This window comes from Antechinus flavipes, chromosome 1 (genome assembly GCF_016432865.1).
Source record: "Antechinus flavipes isolate AdamAnt ecotype Samford, QLD, Australia chromosome 1, AdamAnt_v2, whole genome shotgun sequence".
Taxonomy (NCBI): domain Eukaryota; kingdom Metazoa; phylum Chordata; class Mammalia; order Dasyuromorphia; family Dasyuridae; genus Antechinus; species Antechinus flavipes.
The window spans coordinates 481,780,827-481,798,814 of record NC_067398.1 but is presented as its reverse complement, the minus strand read 5'-3'; the positions used below and the strand labels follow the sequence as shown (position 1 = coordinate 481,798,814).

Sequence of the window (17,988 nt, the reverse complement as noted above, 5' to 3'; positions counted from 1 at the left end):
ATATATATATATATATATATATATATATATATATATATTTATATATATATATGTATATCTTTAGAATTTTTGCTACTTTAAAAAAAATCATAGCAAAGCTCACTGAAATCTAATTGTCTTCCAATGTTTTCATTCCTTTAACAATTCTTTGATTTTCCAAAAAAAGTACCATTTAGACTGAAAGATCATAGTGGGAGAGTTCCTACCTGTGTTTCTGAAAAACTAAGCTAGTGGTTCAGCTCTATAATTATTTCTGGGGAAGGAAATTCCAATGTGGAAACTCCCTCCCATCTCATTAGAACTAAGCACTACTTGACAGAATTTAGATACTGGTTTTCTCAACTCCAACACTGTCCCATATTCTAGCTTCTACTTTATCATACTGTTTCTGGATGGAAAGTGGGAAAAAGAAAAGGGGTGATAAAAGTATCTGATCTTCAACTACCTAAAGAAAAATTTGCTAAGAATTAGAGCTATCTGAGGTGATTCAGTTTCAATATTCTTGTGATGGATAGTCATTTGCACCACGAGGGAGGACTGTGGGAACTGAGTATGGATCACAACACAGTATTTTCACTTTTGTTGTTGTTTGCTTGAATTTTGTTTTCTTTCTCATTTTTTTCTTTTTTGATTTAATTTTTCTTATGCAGTATGATAATTGTGGAAATATGTATAGAAGAATTACACATGTTTAACATATATTGGATTACTTGCCATGTGGAGTAAGGGGTGGGAGGAAGAGAGGGAGAAAAAAAATTGGAACACAATATTTTGCAAGGGTGAATGATGAAAACTATCTATGCATATGTTTTGAAAATAAAAAGCTTTATTTAAAAAAAAAGAATCAGAGCTATCCAAAACTAAAATGAGTTATCTTCGGATGTGTTTGTCTCCCTTTTACTGAGAGATCTTTAAATGACGATGGGTGATAATCCCTTGGCCAGACATGCTATGAAGATTTTCATTTAGGTAGGAATTAGAATAAATGGCCTCTAAGAATGCCTTTCAACTAATGTGTAATTCTTTAAAACTGAAGAAGCCCTTTATTATATTTGGTGAAAGAGGAAGAAGAAATAAAATATGTACATAATAAGTAATATAAAAAAGTTGAGAAAAGACAAAGCATTTATGATAGCTAGTTGGGGGGGAAGAAAAGTGAAAAAGGGAGAAGGAGACAAGTAGGAGGTGGCATCTGAATTTAAACTTCAAAGAAAGATTGGGATTCCAAGCAGTAGACATGAATAAGGCAGTACATTGCAGGCATACACAGAGTGTGAAAAAGAATGGCACTGGAAATGGAATCTAGAACTAGGGAATAGTTTATTAAGTCAATTTTTGTTAAAATGTGGAATACTTGAAAAGTTATAATGTGAAATAAATTTGTGAAGATTAGTGGGACTAGAATGTGAAAAACTTTAAGTGCCAGTCTGAGTTTTTATTTCACCCTAAAGACAATAGAGATCAGCAAAGGTCATTTATTTATTTATTTACTTTTGAACAGGAAAGTGACATTGGTGACATAAAAAAAGGGGAAAGGACTTCCATGTGTAAAAATATTTATAGAAACCCTTTTTGTAATGGCAAGAAACTGGAAACTGAGTGGATGTCCATCAATTGAGGAATGGCTGAATAAGTATATGAATGTACTGGAATATTATTGTTCTATCTGTATCCAGAGAGAGGACTGGAGACTGAATGTGGATCACAACACAGTATTGTTACCTTTTTGTTAGTTTTGTTGTTTGTTTGCTTGTCTTTTTTTCTTTCTCGTTTTTTTCCCTTTTGATCTGATTTTTCTGTGCAGTATGATAATTGTGAAAATATGTTTAGAAGATTTGCACATATTTAATTTATGTTGTATTACTTACTGAGAAGTTTAGGAGGAATATCTTTGCATTTTGAAAAATAAAAAGCTATTATTATAAAAAAGAGAGAAAAGAAGGGGTAATATTAGAAAGACATTTCAAAGATGAAATTGACAGATTTGGGCAACACATTGGATGGGAAGTGGGGAGATTGAGAGGAATTCAGGATGATTCCCAGGTTGCAGGCCTGAGACAGTGGGAGAAGAAGGTTGCCCTTGACAGTCATAAGGTAGGAGGAATGTCAGGTTATGGTCACATCTGTCTTTTAGAATTATTCATTTGGCAGCTGTGCAAGGGATAATTGCAGATTGGAGAAATTGATCACCAGGAGATTATTCTAATAATCTTAAGCGAGAAATAATGATGCCCTAAACAATAAGAGCAGCTGTATGGGTAGAGAGACAAGAGCAGATATAATAAGAGTTGTGAAAGTAAGATGCATCATATTTAACCATTTACTAAATTAAAGTGATTATGACTCCAAAGTTACAATACAAGTGGATGGGAGGAGAATGGTGAGAGCTGTCAACAGAAGCAAGAATATTTTGGACAAGTTGAGAAAGGAACATAGGGAATTCCATTTCAAAAATGTCTTACTTTAGATATATCCTTCTCATAGCGTAAGCCTTTAAACACTCCTGGAGTAGAGAATGTTATCTCATTTCCAAGTAAACTATAGCTCCTCAAAGGGATGAGGACTAATTTAATCTAGAAGTGACTCTGTCACTAACTAGCTCTATGACTCTAGGCAAATCATTTGTCTCTTTGAGCTACAAGATTTTGATCTCTAAAATAGGGATAATATTATTTATTTGCTCCATCTGCTTCACAAAGTCAATAATGAGAACCAAATAAAATAATCTGTAAGAAAATACTTTGCAAATTGTAAAGATAAAATATTAGAAAACTATATTTGCTTAATTTGTAAACCTACAGAACATATACCTTAGTAGCCCTTCTTTTCTACATATATATATGTTATATATTATTATAATTATAAAGATGAGGTGCTACTACTCAAATATTCATTTTTACTTTAATCAGATCTCTTCTTCTGGAATGACTTTTACAGTAAGAGAAAATGTAATTGGGCGTGCAACAATAAATTTTTTTTAAATAACATAGGCCAGTTTTGTTCCATCAAAACAGTGAGGAACTTATCTAAGGGACTTTATTCTTGGAAAACAACAAATAAAATTTCTTTGAATCTAGAATATTCCAGATATAAGCAAAATGTGACTAGTGTAACTGTTTTTTATCATGTTAAAAAAAAGTTTCTTCAATTGTAAAATGGATATAATAATAGCATCGACCTTGTGGTGTTGATGTGAGGATCAAATGATCTTTTTTTTTTTTTAAATGTTTAGCTAGTCCCTAGCACATAGTGGGTGCTATATAAATGCTGTAATCACTTTCATCTTCTTTTCCCTTTCATGTACAAAGTGTCAGACAATAATTGCTGCCTATGTGTTTTGCTCAGAATTTCATTATAGTAATTCCTCCTTCCTAACTCCCAAAATGCTTTTGGAAAAGTGAGCATAAATCATACTTTTGGCAAGTCATTTCCAAATCCCTTTCAGAAAACTTTTAACAGAAAAATTTTAAAAGTCCTCCCAATGTTGTGAATTGGTTTCTGGTCCCAGGAACACAAACTACTTCTTCTTGTGGCATAATTTCAGCTCAATAAAGCCAAATATTTTGAATTTTTCCCTCTGTACAAGGTTAGTAAATAATGCAATCAGACCTAAGTTCCCGGGTAATTATATGTCCCTCCGAAGTCATATGATGGGAAATCATATAAGTATAGAGGTATTTTATCTATGGATTATTTAATTATTTAAAATTTAATTATATAAGATCATTAATGTATGGATTATGCCCATAATACATAAAAATTTAATACTGGATTTGGAATAGGAACAGTAGAATCCTCTTCTTCTTCTCATCCCTCTCTCCAAACCTCTTCTGCCCCAATTTCCAAATAAATATAGTAAGCTTCCTATACTCAGTTTTCTTATCTGTAAAATGAGGAGCTTGGATCTGATGACCATTAAATATACCTTAGTGTTATCATGCTATGATCTTTTTGGAGGAAAAATGTAAAGAAATGATGTATTATGGAAATTAGGATCATTCTTGGACTTTTATTCTTACTCTGGAGTAATAAGGAGCAACTCTTCTTTTTCAAAATTGAGGTCCCAAAGGGAAATAAGCCCTATATTTCCCAAGAGACTAAATGCTTTGTACTGGAATGGCAGAGGTGGAGGTAAGAAGCACAGTCACCCAAAAGAGGGAGAGGATGTCAGAAAGTTTTAAAATAAAAAATTCTTGCTGCTGTTGTTAATTCTATTTGCTAAAGATTTTGAGCAAAATATTTCATGTTTACAATCTCATTTAAATTATTAAAAAAATTCTGGATAAAATAACATTTATGACTAATGATTTTAAAACCTATTTTTCATTTTTAAAAAAGATATCAAAATGCTGAGAAGAATTCTATAAAGACTCAATGTTACTGTTCTAGAAAAAAATTGTTCTTACTCAGTATGCTCTAAGTTTTCTTCAGCTGCTTTTAGATCTCTGGCCATTCTTTCTTTTTCTTTTTTAGATGTTCTAATGGCTAATTGATACTGAAACAAAATCTGGTCCAGTGCATCCCGAACTGCCTGGCATGATGCTAATGCCTGAAAAAGAAAAACAAATGCTCATTAAAACACCTTATTATTATTATAAGTGAGCTATTGATACATATAAATGAAAGATCTCAGGAAAAATAATTTGAAATTATTATTTGCTTTGCAAGACAAAAACTATATATACTCAAGATTATATTCTATATTCCTTCTTTTATCTATCTTTGCAGCCTTTGCAGCCCTCTTACACATTCTGCCCCATAATGTCTGTTATCATTTAGCAATGTCTGCCTGTCTCTCTCTTACACACACACACACACACACACACACACACACACACACACACAAACATTCATTTTCTGTGTCTTTTCCCTGGCTGTCATTTCTGGAACATTCCCTTTCCTCACGTCAGCCTTTTTCAATCCCTGAATTCCAACAGAACTCCAGAGTTCCTTCTGGTCCAAGTCTTTTCTGGTCCCCCAGCAAATAAAGCCTTTCCTTTCCAGTTCACTTTGCATCTCAGTAGTAAGTATTTTGTATGTAGTGATTTCAGTCATTTCACCTATTAGAATGTAAGTTCCCTGAAAGCAAGAACTCCTTTCCTTTTTTTCTTATATTACCATCAGCTATATATGCTTCTATATAGCATAGTGGACTCTGCAAAGTAGATGCTTGGTAAGTGTTTGATGGTTAGTTGATTAATGAGATGTGGATCCATAATTCAACTCAACAATCATATATTGAGCATCTGTATCACACATTTGGGGGCACAAGAGAAATACATGATATAGTCACTGCTCTCAGATTTATTCTTTTTTTAATGCTTCACTTATATTCAGACACAATCAGTTCCTTCTCCGGGTACAGAGAGGACTTTTCATTATAAGTTCTTCAGAGTAGTCATGGATGATTGTTCTACTGAGAATAGCAAAGTCATTTACACTTGGTTACTCCAGAATATTGCTATTATTTTGTATGCAGTCCACTTCACTTTTCTTGAGTTCAATTAGGATTTTCCATGTGTTTTTTTACAATAAAATTCTATCACAAACACATACCACAGTTTATTAAATCATTCCCCAATTGATGGGCATCCCCTCAATTACCAAATTTTTTGTCCTGAGAAGAGAGATACTATGAATATGTAATATGAATATTACATATAGGTCATTTTCCTTTTTAAAAAATTTCTTTTGATATTCATGCCTATTAGTGGTATTGTTAGGTCAAAGAATATGCAAGAATTTATACTCTTTTGGCACAGATCAGATTCACTTTTGTAAAAAAAAAAATAGCTATTTATAAAAGTCTTACAATTAAGGAAAAATGCAAACTAGAATAAATTGCAATATTCAAATGATTATTATGAAATGTTAAATATTCCCAATACACCAATGTCACTGATGTTGTCATAGCTAGGACCCTATCAGTAGAAGTCTCTGAAACATATATATTTGAATTCACTCTATTCAAACTTAAAATTAAAGTAAAATGTACTAATTAGTGGACAACTATCAATGAATATAAGAGCTACAATCAAGAAGACCTGAGTTCAAATTTAGTTTTAGATATTAACTGTGTGACTCTGGATAAGTCACTTTATCCTGCTTGCCTCAGTTTCCACACCTGTAAAAGGAACTAGAGAAGGAAATGGCAAACCATCACCCCCCAAAAAAAACCCTAAGGGGGTCACAAAGAGTCAGACAAAATTGCAAAAACAACTGAACATCCCAAAAACGTAGCAATTGGTTCTAGTCCAATGGAAATATGTAGAGTGAGCTTGAATAATTCAATCACATTAACAGCTTCATTATCTGTACTAATCACTAACTGGAACTTAGCTATATTCCTTCCTGTTGTACAGATCCCAACCTGTGTATCACTGCTTGCTCATTCCATGGAGCTTTTATTTATATCTATCATAAAGAGTCTATCCAATGAAAATGTGAGCTATGAATGTAAGGAAAGAAAAGAGATCCACATGGACCAACATGATAAAAAAAAAAAAAAAGACTTCTCGAGAGGAGGTGAGAATGAATAAGCAATAAGTTCAGTAGTCCAACTTTCTATGACCCCATTTGGGGTTTTCTTGGAAGAGATGCTAAAGTAGATTTCCTTCCTCAGCTCATTTCAGAGAATATTTAACATTTCATAATAATCATTTGAATATTGCATTTTATTCTAGTTTTCATTTTTCCTTAATTGTAAGACTTATAAATAGCTTTTTTTTTTTACAAAAGTGAATTTGATCTGTGCCAAAAGGCTAAAAATTCTTGCATATCCTTTGACCTAACAATAGCACTAATAGGCATGAATATAAAAATTTTTTTTTTAAAGGAAAATGACCTATATGTACAAAAATATTCATAGGATCTTTCTTCTCAGGGCAAAAAAGGAGAAAATAGTGCAATCAGCCAGAAAGAAATAATTCAAATGTCAAGAAACCACAAACAAGATTACTCAGGACTTAGCACATTCCACTTTAAAGAATGAAAGGGCCTAGAATATGATATTATGGAAGGCAAAGGAACTTGGGACTACAACTAAGAACCAACAACCAGAAAAATTAAGCATCATCTTTCAGGAGAAAAAAGGATATTCAATGAAATAGAGGATTTTCAGTCATTTCTGATGAAAAGACCAGAACTGAACAGAAAATTTGATCTCCAAACACTGAAGAGAAGTATAAAAAGGTAAACTGAAGAAAAAAAATATGTTTTTTGAAGATTAAAACATTTACAACTGGAAGATTATATGTGTAATTCTTGAAAAATGTGTTTTGTCAGGGCAGTTAGAAGGGATACACTAAAGGGTGTAGGTATAAATTGACTTTAATGTGATGATATGAAAAAGAAATTGGTGTGGAAAAGGAATTGTACTGGGAGAAGAGGAAAGTAAAAGGTAAAATGGAATAAACTATATCACATGAAGAGACACAAAAGACCTATTATACTTGAGGGAAAAAAGGGAGTGGGATGAGCATTGTTTGAACCTAATTTCATAGAACTTGGAATAATATAAACCAAGAGGGAATAACATACATACATAGTTTGGCATAGAAATTTGTCATAGGAGGGGAAAGGAAAAGAGAAACCTAATAGAAGGGAAGGCAGAAGTAGAAGGGGAAAGGGATTTTTAAAAAGGGGGAGACCTGAAAAAAAGGAGGGCAGATTGAGGCAAGTAGTAGTCAGAATCAAACTGATGAAGAGGGAAATAGTGAAAGGAGAGAGAAAAGTATAACAAGAAAAATAGGATGGTGGGAAATATAAATGCGAATGTGAATGGGATGAACCCTCTCATAAAACAGAAGCAGACAGAAGAGTAAATGAAAAGCCAGAATCCTACAATATGTTGTTTACAACAAACACATTTGAATTAGAAAGATGCATATGGAGTAAAGGTAAAAGGCTGGAGCAGAATATATTATGCTTCAGCTGAAGTAAAAATAAAAAATAGGGATAAGAATCCTGATCTCAGATCAGGCAAAAAATAAAATAGATAAGGAAGGAAACTACATCATGCTAATAGATAAAAAGAGATACTGAAGTAAAATCAATACTAAACATATATGAACCAAGTAGTACAGCATCCAAATTTCTAGAAGACAAGTTAAGTGAGTTGCAAGAAGAAACAGGCAACAAAACTCTACTAGTGGGAATCTCAACCTCCTTCAATCAGAATTAGATAAATCTAACCACAAAATAAACAAGAAAAAAAGTTAATGAGGTGAATGGAATTTTAGAAAAGTTATAGATGATATGAAATTTGAATGTATAAAATGAAGTATACCGTTTGCTCAGTAGTACATGGCACCTACAAAAAATTGATCTCACAATCAAATGCAGAGAGACAGAAATAATAAATACATCCTTTTCAGATCGTGATGCAATAAAAAGTATGTGTAATAAAGGACTATGGAAAAATAGATAAAAAATTAAATGAAAACTAATCTAATCTTAAAAAAATGAGTTGGTCAAAAACAAATCATAGAAATAATCGATAATTTCATCCAAAAGAATGACAATAATGAGATCATGTACCAAAATTTATGAGATCAGGGATGAAATAAAGTTGCCCTTTACAACCATTATTATTCAATACTGTACTAGAAATGTTAGCTTTAGCAATAAAATAAAAAGAAACTTTTAAAATAAAATAAAAACTTTTAAAATAAATAAAAAGACTATGAGTAGGTAATAAAAAAACAAAACTATCACTCTTTGCTGAGAACTTGATGGTAGAGAATCCTAGAGAATAAATTAAAATCTCTTAGAAATAATTAAAAACTTTAGCAATATTTCAGGATAGAAAGTAAACTCACATAAATCATCAACATTTCTATGCAACCAACAAAACCCAGCAGCAAAAGATAGAGAAATCCCATTTAAAATAACTGTACATAATATAAAATATTTGGGAGTCTACTTGACAAAACAAAGCCAGGAACAATATGAACACAATGGTAAAACATTTTTCACCCCAATGATGGCCTCCTCAATAAGTCTTACAGTTCCCTATTATGTCAAAGATTATATATAAAATTTTCCATTAACCTCAAAAACACTAAAATCTTGGCAACTGATCTCATACTGGAAACAGTATCAGATTTTATTTTCTTGGGCTCAGTATAGACAGCAACTGCTGCCTTGAAATTAAAAGATGCTCATTCCTTGGGAGAAAAACTAAGATGGATAGAATACTAAAAAGTAGAGACATCAAAATTCATATACTCAAAGCTATGGCTTTTCCAATAGTAATGTATGGCTGTGATATTTGGACTAAAAGAAAAGCTGACCAAAGCAGAAGTCATGCTTTCAAACTGTGGTGCTAAAGAAGACTTTGGAGAGTACCTTGGATGGCAAGAAGATCAAATCAGTCAATGCTTAAAGAAATTCATTTAGGCTACTTATGGGAAGGTCAAATACTGAAGCAGAGGCTTAATTACTTTTTGGTCACATAATGAGAATACAGGTCACTGGAAAAGACCTTGATGTTGGGAAAGATTAAAGGCAAAAGAAAAAGGAAATGTCAGAGGGTGAGATGGGCACATAGTATGACAGAAATCACAAATATGAACTTAGACACTAACTTTGAGACTTGACAGATTGGAAGATAGAAGGGCTTGGTGTGCTATGATCCATGGATTCACAAAAAGTAGGATATGACTGAATGACTGAATAACAGCATTTGTCATTCAAAATATTTCATTGCCTCTCCCCATTACAATGCTTCTTATGTTGCTGCCCCAAAACACACACACACACACACACACACACACACACACACACACACACACACACACACAGAGCAATCCAATGATACTGAGTTCCTGGATGTTCCTTACAAGATATTTCATCTCCCAATCATTTTCCCTAGTTGTTTCTTATACCTAGAATGCTCTCTCTTATAATCTGTGCCTTCTGGCTTCCTTCAAGTCTTAACTAAAATCCCACCTTCTTAAAACAACTTTTCTGAAACCCCCTTAATGCTAGTGTCCAGCTTTGGTCAATTAGTTCCAATTTATCCTACAGTTGTTTGCTATTGTTTCCACCAATAGACTGTGAACTTCTCACAATTTCTCAAATACTGTCTTTTACCTTTCTTTGTATGACCCACTCTTACCATATAATTAATCCACAATCCATAATTACTTACCACATGAGTAAGCTTATTGAACTTCATTTAATGCCTGTTTTTTTTTAAGTTTATATTTTATATTAATAAAGTCAGGGACTAGATCTACAACTTCAAAGGGATTGGAATCTCCTGAGGTGAGGAAATTCCCAATATGAATGCAAATCAGCACTTTCTCTGAAACTTATAGCATTAAAGAATTGTCCAGAGTACTAAGTGGTTAAATGATTTCCTCAGAATCTCACACCAGTAAATGTCAGGGGCTGCACTGGGTCCTAGTCTTATGGCTTCAAGATGAGCTCCCCATGCACTACATCATACTGCTTCTCTCATAAGGACAGAGATAATAACAATCTTTTATATCATATCATATCATATCATGTCATGTCATTTAATGTTATATTATATTATATGAATTATAGATTATATTACAATAAGTACCTCTAATCTTACTAGAAAGACAGTGATATAATGAGAAAATAGATGACAGGATCATAGAACTTGAGTTGGAAGGGAACTGGTCTGGCCTCTTCACTTTACATATGAAGTAAAGTGATTTGCATGAGGCTATTGGGTAGTAATGACTCAGCCAAGATTTGAACTCCTAACCAGTAACACCAATGTTTAATCTTCTTTTGTCAAATTAATCACTCAGTCCCCCATGAGACTGAAGAAAGAGCACAGAAACAGCCTGGGTATATTTGTTTTTTTTTTCCTAAATCAAGCAGATTACAAAGAAAAAAAGTCCTTTCAGCAACAAACTTCATCAAGTTATAACATATGTTTACAAGTCATGAAGCTTGTGATGAATCAAAATGCAAAGGCAACAAACAACTATTTGTAGACTTCAGTTTGGGAGAGGCAAATGGAGATGGAAGCATATTCAGCACATTCACAAGGCCATGGCAAAGTAGAGAAGAAATTTTGTCAAAAGGGCTGATTTGAGGATTCTTTTAAAAATGAAGTAGAAATTGTGTGTATTTGTATGTGTGTGTGTGTATGCATGTGTGTACATGAATATTTCTGAAGAGCTATAAGGAGGTATGGTTTCCTAGGACTTTTGAAGTAGCTCTGTGACATGATCAAATTACATGCATAAGAAACTAGTCCAATAGCTATTAAGCTTTTTTTATGTTTTATGAACATTGTATCTTAAGTATTTTAATCTGTGCAACATTTTTTTATAAAAAAAAATCTATAAAGTGTTATTCTAAAATTTGTGACAATACTACAAAGTAACTTTTAAAATGCAAGCATCAGCAATATTAGGGTAATATGACCAATAAGACATTCTCGAATCCTCTTCAAACCTTTACCTTCTCCCCCCCCCCAAATGGATAGATATAGCATAATCAGAGCTAAATTCACAGAAGAAAGATAGAAGGTAAAATCCTAAGAACTGACACCATAGAACTAAATACCTGACATATTACCTAGAACCACTGTCCTTCCACTCTCCATTTCTACAGAATAAGCTAACTCATGACTTGAGGATTCATCCTATGATACTACTAAATGACTCACTGACTCTGTCCAGCTAAAGTAGAAGACATACACCCTTTTATTGAGCTCAGACCTAGATTAATGACCTCCATAAAGCTACGTGGCTCTGCTGGAACAGAGTCCAGTCTAATCTGATCTTGTAAGAAGCAAAACTTCTGCCAAACTAGGACAGGGAAGGCAGAGAATAATGAAGAACCAGGTGAAGTTGGAACATTGATTGCTATATTGGGCCAGAAGTAAAATGACTGAAGACCAGCTGAGTCCATTCCAACACAATTCTTTCTCTTCAGGTTACTCAGGTCATGGACTTAGACAAAAAATCTTTATATCCTTCTTACATCTAGCCACCAGCAAAGAATGGTGGACAGAAAGCTCCCATTCTTAAAGAGAATATCCAAAAAAAAAAAAAAATGGCTGAAACTTTAAGGGTGTCAAGAGTAAATATTAGAGACTTTCCCTCTGAGAATTGCCATGTATGCCATGTCAACTGGTAGAGTGGAACCACCAGGTAGAAGGGGGATTGGCCTCTGAGGCTGGAGGTTGCGTCTTACAGGTATTAAATCTTTTCTTAGGACATAGCACTAACTCCAAGTATCTCCCTTCTGTGGATCCACTTATCGGGGGCATTCGTATTGTGCCGCTAGAGGTGAAATTCTTAGACCGGCGCAAGACGGACCAGAGCGAAAGCATTTGCCAAGAATGTTTTCATTAATTAAGAATGAAAGTCGGAGGTTCGAAGACAATCAGATACCGTAGTAGTTCCAACCATAAATGATTCTGATGCGATCTGGCGGCGTTATTCCCATGACCCGCCGGGCAGCTTCCGGGAAACCAAAGTCTTTGGTGGGCTAGACACAGGGTAATTGCAGAGGAGAGTAAATATAAATGGCCAGTTTTGCCATAAGCGAAGAAGGATGTAGAGAGAAGTAGAGGCAGAGATGCAGAAAGATTAAGGGAAGCAGAGAGAGAGAGATGCAGAGACATAAATACACCTGCTCTTGCTTCCTGCTAACCTCTGCTGAGAACACCAATAAAGAAATGCTGTTTGGCACTTTAACATCGGACTCATCTCCATGTCTTTCCAGGGAAGATTGGTATGTATGGCCTTGGCTATCAGTAGTCTTGGAGCAGGAGGTTACAAGTAAACATCTCAATAAAATTCCATCTGAAAACAGATAGACAAGATCCTAATACAAAAAGAAAGATGAATGAAAAGAATATAAAGTATTATTACAATGATATTATGAAAGAAAATTAACAAAAGCCTGATTTAAAAAAAATACATCCTATGGACTTCCATAGGGTGAAACAACAGTAATACACTCTTAGATGATTTGAAAGAGATTTGAATGAAAAATTATTAAAAATTAAGAGTTTTCAACTGATAATATTATTTTATTTAGTAAGCTTAAAAAATATCAAATCAGTAACAGAAAAAAAAGTCTCTATCAAAGTGATAAAGATTACCAGATTTGCAGAACAAAAAGGAGAGAAAGAGAAGAAAGTTTGACAGATTAGAAATAAATAAATGAATGAGCACATAAATTCTTTATAAGCCAGATTGACTGCTCTTAAAGAAAGGACACACAGAGATAAATTATGGATCCTGGATCTTCTAAGAGAATACAATAAAGCAAAAAGTCAATGCAAGAGAAAAAAAAAGCCACAAGAAAATTATCCAGAATTTCTGGATGTTGACAACAAAGCAATGATTGGGGGAAAAAACACACAAAACTCCATGATAAGCAATGATTAAATTTTACAATGACAGTCAGTGAATTTTTCATAATGTCTACAGAAAGACCTTTGTGTTTTATTGAAAGGGAATTTGAATAATTCATGATTATTTCAGGGCTATAAGAAATCACAGAAGGGAACTTCAGGGGGTTGAGTCAACATAATGGAATGTAAGATGATGATTGCCAAACTTTCCCCAAAGCCACCACAGATAACAACAAATCTATTTCTGAATGGAAAAAAATTTTTAAAAAATCACAGTAAATCATTTTTCAATCCCAGGGCAGTTTAGGAAGACAAAAGAAATCTGTGGAAATTGGGATGAAGGTAAACTGGGACCAAGCGTCCAGAGGATACATAGAAGCAGTATCATCTGTGAATCTTAGAGTAGTAGTTACAACAGCAGCAATGTATCAGGTGCACCCAACATACAGGTCTGTTAAGGAGACTGACAAAAAAGATCCTTGAGAACCTCTCTGCTAGCACTGGGCATAGGAGCAGGCACAATTTAGTATGTCTTTAACTAGTTTCAGATTTTTCAAGAGTTTAAAACAGAAGGCAGCAGTTGTAGTCCCAGTGGAATGGAGGTACTATCTAGTTAAGGTCCATAATACAGAACAGGAGGTCAGTGACTATACTCTATCCAGATCATTTCACCATGGAATCTTTAAAAAAAAAAAATTCCCAAACAAGAGCTACAGAAACTCAGACCAGCCACATTTTCTCCTCTCCCTAGCTCCCATGGAGGTGAATAGAGCCAAACCCTATCATAAAGGAGAAATTCAAGATTTAGACTGGGAAAAAATAGCTAACATAAAAAGAAACTAACCATAAAAATTTTCTACAGTGACAAGAAGGCTTTAGATACAAACTCAAAAGACAGCATCTACTAACAAAACATCAAAAGAAAAAAAAAGCAGATTGGTCACAAATGCTACAAAAATTCCTAGACCAACTAAAGAAATGTTTCAGAATGATAGAAAAATTATTTTAAAAACCAAATACGAGGAGACAGCTAAGTGGTGCAGTGGATAGAGAATCAGTCCCGAAGTCAGGAAGACCTGAGTTCAAATCTAGTCTTAGATACTTAACATTTTCTAGCTGTGTGACCCTGGGCAAGTCACTTAACCCCAATTGCCTCAGCAAAAAAATTTTTTTAACTAATTAATTGATTAAAAAAAAAAAAAAAAACAAATAAGAGAGACATCTGGGGCCAAGATGACAGTGAGAAAGTAACCCTTCGAAGTTGTCTCAAATTCCCCTTCAAACACCTAGAAAACCCCCTCACAATTGATCTAGCAGCAGAGGAGCAGCTTATGAGTCAATAAGAAAAGTCTGTTTTCCTAGGGTGAGAGGAGAGTATGGTCAACAGTAACAAGCCTCACAGCAGGGGGCCTGCAGCGAGCCACCAAGCCTTGGTCTATACACCAGTGTGATAGATGAGCCCTATGATGGGCCAACAAAACATTTTGTTTTCCACAGAGCTAGAATTCCAGGAATTGATTATCTAAGACTATCCAAGAAATCCAAGATTAATAATAATCAACAAAGTTGCTTAAGGTAGATAAAATCAATCAGAAATGGCTCCCTCTATCCTTTTCACCTACAGTCTTTCCACAGACCCTGATCTGGCTCAAACCAATTGGGGTCAGTGACCTGGCAAAAACAAATGAGAAGTAAGCATGTTTAATAGATAATTGTATATTAACCAACACACCTTTGGGAATCAGCACACTCCTCCACCATAAGGAGCTGCCCACTTCCTGTAGGAATACAATGATCACTTCTCCACCCACTCCAGAGACTTTTTGGGGGTGTCTTGGATTTTTGATCGTGCTCACAGCATTAATGAGGCTCCACCTTCTTGCAAACCCCTTAGCAAGTGAGCAGTCTTGTGCAACATAACAAGGCCCCATCCCAGCAGCCCACTCCCCGAACCAGCCACCAGCAAGGCCCTAAAATTACTGCTGACCAATTGAGAAGCCATTTCTTGGTGCTGGCCAAGAGCAAGACTCTATCCCTGGGGCCTATGGGCAGAGAAACCCTATTTCCACAGCAACCTAACAGCAGGTAGGTTCTTCTGGTTCCAACACTTCTGGTAGGTCAACAACAAAATTACTTTTCTGAGTCCTGCTAGTGGAGACCCTATTTCTAGAGCATTTCCATCAGCATGGCTCCACCACTAAGGCCCCATTGCTGGGGCCATGTCACTGGACAGGCCAGCAACAAGATCCCGCCAGCAGAGCCCGCTAGCAGAAAGACCGTTGCCATAGCAGTGAGGCTCTACCCCTGGAGTAGTCTAGGAGCCAAATCCCTCACCAAAGGAACCCACCAGGAAGGACCTCCCACCCATGACCCAGGACAAGCCAGAAGGGAAGACTTTACTCCAAATAAAGCAAGCAGGTTAAGCTCTGAAACCCAGTGAAAGCCAGCAATAAGACTCAGAGCCTCAGAATAAAAAGCATGGGATAGCACAGGACCAGAGCTCAATTCTCATATAAAAACCACAAAGCCATAAAAAGGACAGGAAATTTAGAGGGGGAGGGAAGAATTCTATAAAAACTTGCTATGATGAGAGGATCAAGACCTAAACTGAGAAAAGTATAAGTGTGTCAAAAAATGTAATTTGGTCTCAGGCCCAAGAAGAATTCCTAGAAGAGTTAAAAAGGATTTTAAAAAGCAAATTAAAGAAGTAGAAGAAAAAATGGGAAAAGAAATGAGAGTAATGCAAGAGAATCATGAAAAAAAAATCAATAAAGGAATTTACTGTGTCTGAGTACAAATTGAAACACTCTCTCTTTCTCTCTCTTTTTAACTTAATTTTTCTTGAAGGTTTTTATTTTATATAATAAAAGGTCAAGAACAGTGGTTCTCAAACTTTTGTTTTCAAAAGTTTATCCTATTAAAAATTATTGAGGATCTCTCCAAAAGAGTTTTTGTTTATCTGGATTATAGTTATAGACATTTACCATATTGAAAATAAAAACTATTTTTGAATTTGTAGACCCTTTAAAAGGGTTTCAGAGATTCCCCAGGATTCTCTAGACCATACTTTGAGAACCATTGGTCAAGAATATCAAGGGAATTAATAAAAAAAAAAAAAATACAAAGGATGGTGGCTTCGCAGTACCAGACCTAACATTATATTGTAAAACAACAGCCATCAAAATCATTTAGTACTGACTAAGAAATACAGTAGTTGACCAGTGAATAGATTAGATACCCATGACACATTAATCATGGCCTGTAGTAATCTAGTATTTAATAAATCCCCAAACTCCAGGTTCTAGAATAACAACTATTTGACCAAAAATTGCTAGAAAAACTAGAAAATATGTCAGAAACTCTGCATAGACCTACACCTCACACTCCATATAAAAATAAGGTCAAAAGAAACAAATGGTTTGGGCTTAAAGTGTGATACCAAAAACAAATTAGGAGAACAAGAGATAATTTACCTATCAGATCTTTGAGGAAGAGAGAAATTTATGAGAACTAGAGAATATTATGAAAGGCAAAATGGGCAATTTGGATTACATTAAATTAAAGAAATTTTGTACAAACAAAATAGAAACAAGATTAAAAGGAAAATACAAAGTTGAGGAAAAATCTTTGTAGTCAGTATTTTTGATAAAGATCTCATTTCTAAAATATATAAAGAACTGTGTCAAATTTATAAGAAAAGTTATTCCCCAATTGATAAAGGCCAAAGGATAAGAAAAGACAATTTTTTAGATTTTGAAATTAAAGCCATTTATAGTTATATTAAAAAATGCTCTAAATCACTATTGATTAGAGAAATGCAAATTAGAACAACACAGAGATACCACTTCACACCTCTCAGATTCTAAATCTAAAATGAGAGGAAAAGATGATAAATGTTGCAAGGAATGTGGGAAAACTGGGACATTAATGCATTGTTGGAATTGTAAAACAATCCAACCATTCTGGAAATGAATCTGAAATGATCCCAAAGGGCTATAAAATTGTGCATCTTTTGACCTAGCAGGGTCATTACTAGAGCTATATACAGAAGAATCATAAAGAAGGGGAAAGGACCCCCATGTGCAAAAAGGTAGCAGCTCTTTTTGTGGTACCAAAGAACGAGAAAAAGAATGGATACCCATCAACTGGGGAATGATTGAAAAAGTTGTGGTACACAAAGGTAATAGAATATTATTGTTCTATTAAAAAAAATTGATTAACAAACTGATTTTAGAAAGTCCTGGAAAGATTCACATGAACTGATGCTGAGTGAAGCAAACAGAACCAGGAATACATTGTACACAATAACAGCAAGAATGTGTAATGATCACCAATGAAAGATTGGATTCTTTTCAGTGATTCCATGATCCAAAGTAATTCCAATAGATTTTGGACAGAAAATGCCATCTAAATCCAGAAAAAGAATGAAGGAGACTGAATGTAAATCAACATATGCTACATTCACTTCTTTTTTCTCTCTCTCTCTTTCTTTCTTTCTCTCTCTCTCTCTCTCTCTCTCTCTCTCTCTCTCTCTCTCTCCTCTCCCATGGTTTTCCCCTTTTGATCTGATTTTTCTCTCTCAACATGGTTCACAGAGCAATGTGTATTAAAAATAAATTAATTTACTGGAG

At 34.4% G+C, this 17,988-nt stretch overlaps 1 protein-coding gene across 1 annotated transcript in view; it reads right to left on the bottom strand.

The window, feature by feature from the left end:
- Positions 1–17,988, bottom strand: part of CCDC178 (coiled-coil domain containing 178) — a 644,800-nt gene that overhangs the window by 498,006 nt on the left and 128,806 nt on the right. Inside the window, exon 10 of the mRNA XM_051970271.1 lies at positions 4,407–4,549. Coding sequence (XP_051826231.1) covers positions 4,407–4,549 — 143 coding nt within the window. The remainder of the gene's footprint in view (positions 1–4,406; positions 4,550–17,988) is intronic.